The sequence below is a fragment of the Fusarium mangiferae genome (genome assembly GCF_900044065.1).
Source record: "Fusarium mangiferae strain MRC7560 genome assembly, contig: FMAN_scaffold008, whole genome shotgun sequence".
Classification (NCBI taxonomy): domain Eukaryota; kingdom Fungi; phylum Ascomycota; class Sordariomycetes; order Hypocreales; family Nectriaceae; genus Fusarium; species Fusarium mangiferae.
The window spans coordinates 1,442,312-1,444,866 of NW_024573928.1; the positions used below are offsets into that span (position 1 = coordinate 1,442,312).

The 2,555-nt window shown below is 49.9% G+C and overlaps 1 protein-coding gene across 1 annotated transcript; it reads right to left on the minus strand.

The window, feature by feature from the left end:
• FMAN_11425 (related to MCH1 Monocarboxylate Permease Homologue, not transporting monocarboxylate) lies at window positions 1–1,874 on the minus strand (the record flags this gene model as incomplete). The annotated part of the gene is made up of 5 exons (XM_041834235.1): window positions 1–482; window positions 538–671; window positions 724–1,324; window positions 1,361–1,724; window positions 1,785–1,874. 5 exons carry the CDS (start codon window positions 1,872–1,874, stop codon window positions 1–3), a joined length of 1,671 nt encoding a protein of 556 aa, XP_041684519.1.
• Window positions 1,875–2,555: the final 681 nt, after the last annotated feature.

The following is a 2,555-nucleotide window of genomic DNA, read 5'->3' on the forward strand; positions in this document are numbered from 1 at the left end:
CTAATCCTCTTCATCACCTTTGTCCATTGCTCTTAGATATTTGTTATGTCGGTGACGGATCGCCCAAAGAGTGATACCCGTTCCCGCGCAGCAGGAGATGAGGGTAACCCAGTAAGCAGAGCGATAGCATTCGAGTCCAACTGAGCAGAAACGCTCACCGTCTGGTCCAACAACACTATGCTGGTCATAGATTTTTCCATAAAAGATATTAAAAATGTTGGACGAAATAACGGGAGCCATGGTCAAGAAGCCCCAGTTCTGGCTTAATCCTCGGACACCAAACATTTCGGCGACGAGAGAAGGGGAAACGCCAAATAGGAATCCATAGGCGAGTCCTGATGGGCCCGAGACCAGCCCGAGAAGTTGTGGGTTCTCAATATTCGATGCGCACACTTGAGCGAAGATGAAGACCGCGCAAGCGACGACAAGACACCAGAGCCTGCTGGCGTGAAGCTTGTTCACCAAAAAGTCAGAACCCACGCCTAAAGCCTATGGTTAGAACTAAGGAAACAAGCCCAGGGTTGTCATGCGACTCACCACTCAATAGTCTCCCCAAGAAACTGCAAATAGAGAGAGTCGATACATGCATTTGTTGCCGATGAACGAGAAATTCGTCAGTAACATTTTTGTCGTAGTGTTTCCAAAGAGCCTTGGCGTCGTTGCCGATGTTGCTTGAGACATGGTCAGCTGAGCAATCCGAAAAGCGATGGGAGCTAATCATACTTGATGGTCATGAGACCAACACCAGCCAAAATAGCCATGATGACGAAAAGGTGCCAAAAACTGACACTGCGCACGAGAGCAAGACCCCGGATGTCTACATGATGAGATCCACCGCTATTAATATCACTATTTCCAAGAGGGGGATGTTCGGCTCGAGATATCAAGGGGGACGTCTCGCCGACCTCGAGGTCTTCGGGATTCTCGGGGGCGACCACAAGGCCAAATTCAGGCGCAAATGATACTCCAGGAGAGCCCGTCGGATCTGGGGCGTTGGCGGGGGCGGTTGATGAGGATGCTACAGCGGGTGCGTGGGAGCTCCTAATTGTGCTGGTGCTGGTGCTATTACTACTGGAATTAGTCAACATACCGGGTTCGTCCTCTGCTCGAGACGAGCGGTAGGGTTTTGGTTCGTCGGAGGAGCCTGGCCGGAGTTGTTGGGGGTCGGTAGATGGAATACTTGGGGTTTCGTCCGAAGCAGGTACAGCCTCATACTCAGCCTGTTCGTGATGGACCTTGAGGAAGAAGAAGCTGCCAAAAGTAAGGCCGAAAGTGCCCCAAGCAAGAAGCTCAAGGAAAGCACTGGGGTCTCCAGGGAAGAAGACTGCGCCCACGAAGGAGAAAAAGAAGGCGCTTAGACCAAAGGCAGCCAGAGGAAAGGCTGTGGCGGTTCCCCGATGGTTGGGCCAGTTGAGAGCAGACGTCTTGACAGCAGCAGCGAATGCCATACAACCACCTAAGCCGGTCATATAAGAGAAGAGACACATCAACATGACTGATCCTGATCCACGATGGTAGGCTTGATGTAGTGGAAAGTAGCCAAAGAGCATAAATATAGCTCCACCAAGGACAGCAGGCCGAGGACCACGATGGTCAACGAATATACCGATGGGCATTCCCAAGGTGTACATTCCCAGGTTGCCAGCCAGGCCGATCAGGTTACTCTCTGTAGACGACAACTTGAGTCGTTCCGCAAATTGCGGAGCCCAAGCTGAGTAGACATACTATAAGTTGCCGTTAGATACCTTACTCAACAATGATATAGCTGCTGAAAGAAGACCAACATTGGTACCACAAGCCAGGGATAAGATAGTAGCTGCGACGCTGGCAATAATACGGGCCTGAAAGAGGCTTTGTTGCTGGTCTTGATGCATCTTGACGACAAAAAACAAAATGAATAAGGCTAAGTAAATGATAGTCGAGTGACTGAGTATGATCTCAGGTAGGTAGTTTGAAGATGAGGGGACGCGCTTCTATGAAGTAAAAGTTAACATTTGGCCAGCGAGGATGATGCTGACCCAATTTGCTGGATGATAATGGGGAGGACAGAAAGAGAGAGATAGGAAACTCCTGATGTAAGAAGAGTACCGAACGTAGCACACGTGGCTAATGTAAGTAAGGTATAAAGGAATATTTCGGATATTGATAAGGTCAGGAACAAATGGGTTAGTTAGGGGAGACGAATACTATGGAGCATCTCGTGGCTCGCTCACGTAGTCGGGACGGGAGTGGAGGGAAGTTGATTGATTAATTGATCAATGATAACAGGGAGTCAGGGACGAACTGTACAACTGAGCGCGGAGAAGATCCCGAGACTAGCCCTTGTGTGTACATACCTAGGAAGGTAAGGTAATCACCTATGCATGATACTGGGGCCGGATGCCGGGGACAGCCACATTCTCGAACGTCAAGCCACATACTCGGAGTACCTACCCCCCTCTGTTCTTCGGCTTTTCTTGACGACGTAATCTCACGTGGACACTCTTTGATTGTAGCCTCATGTATCCTGCCATCTCCAACATCCTCTAGAGGCTCTACCTAGACAGATCAGGCAC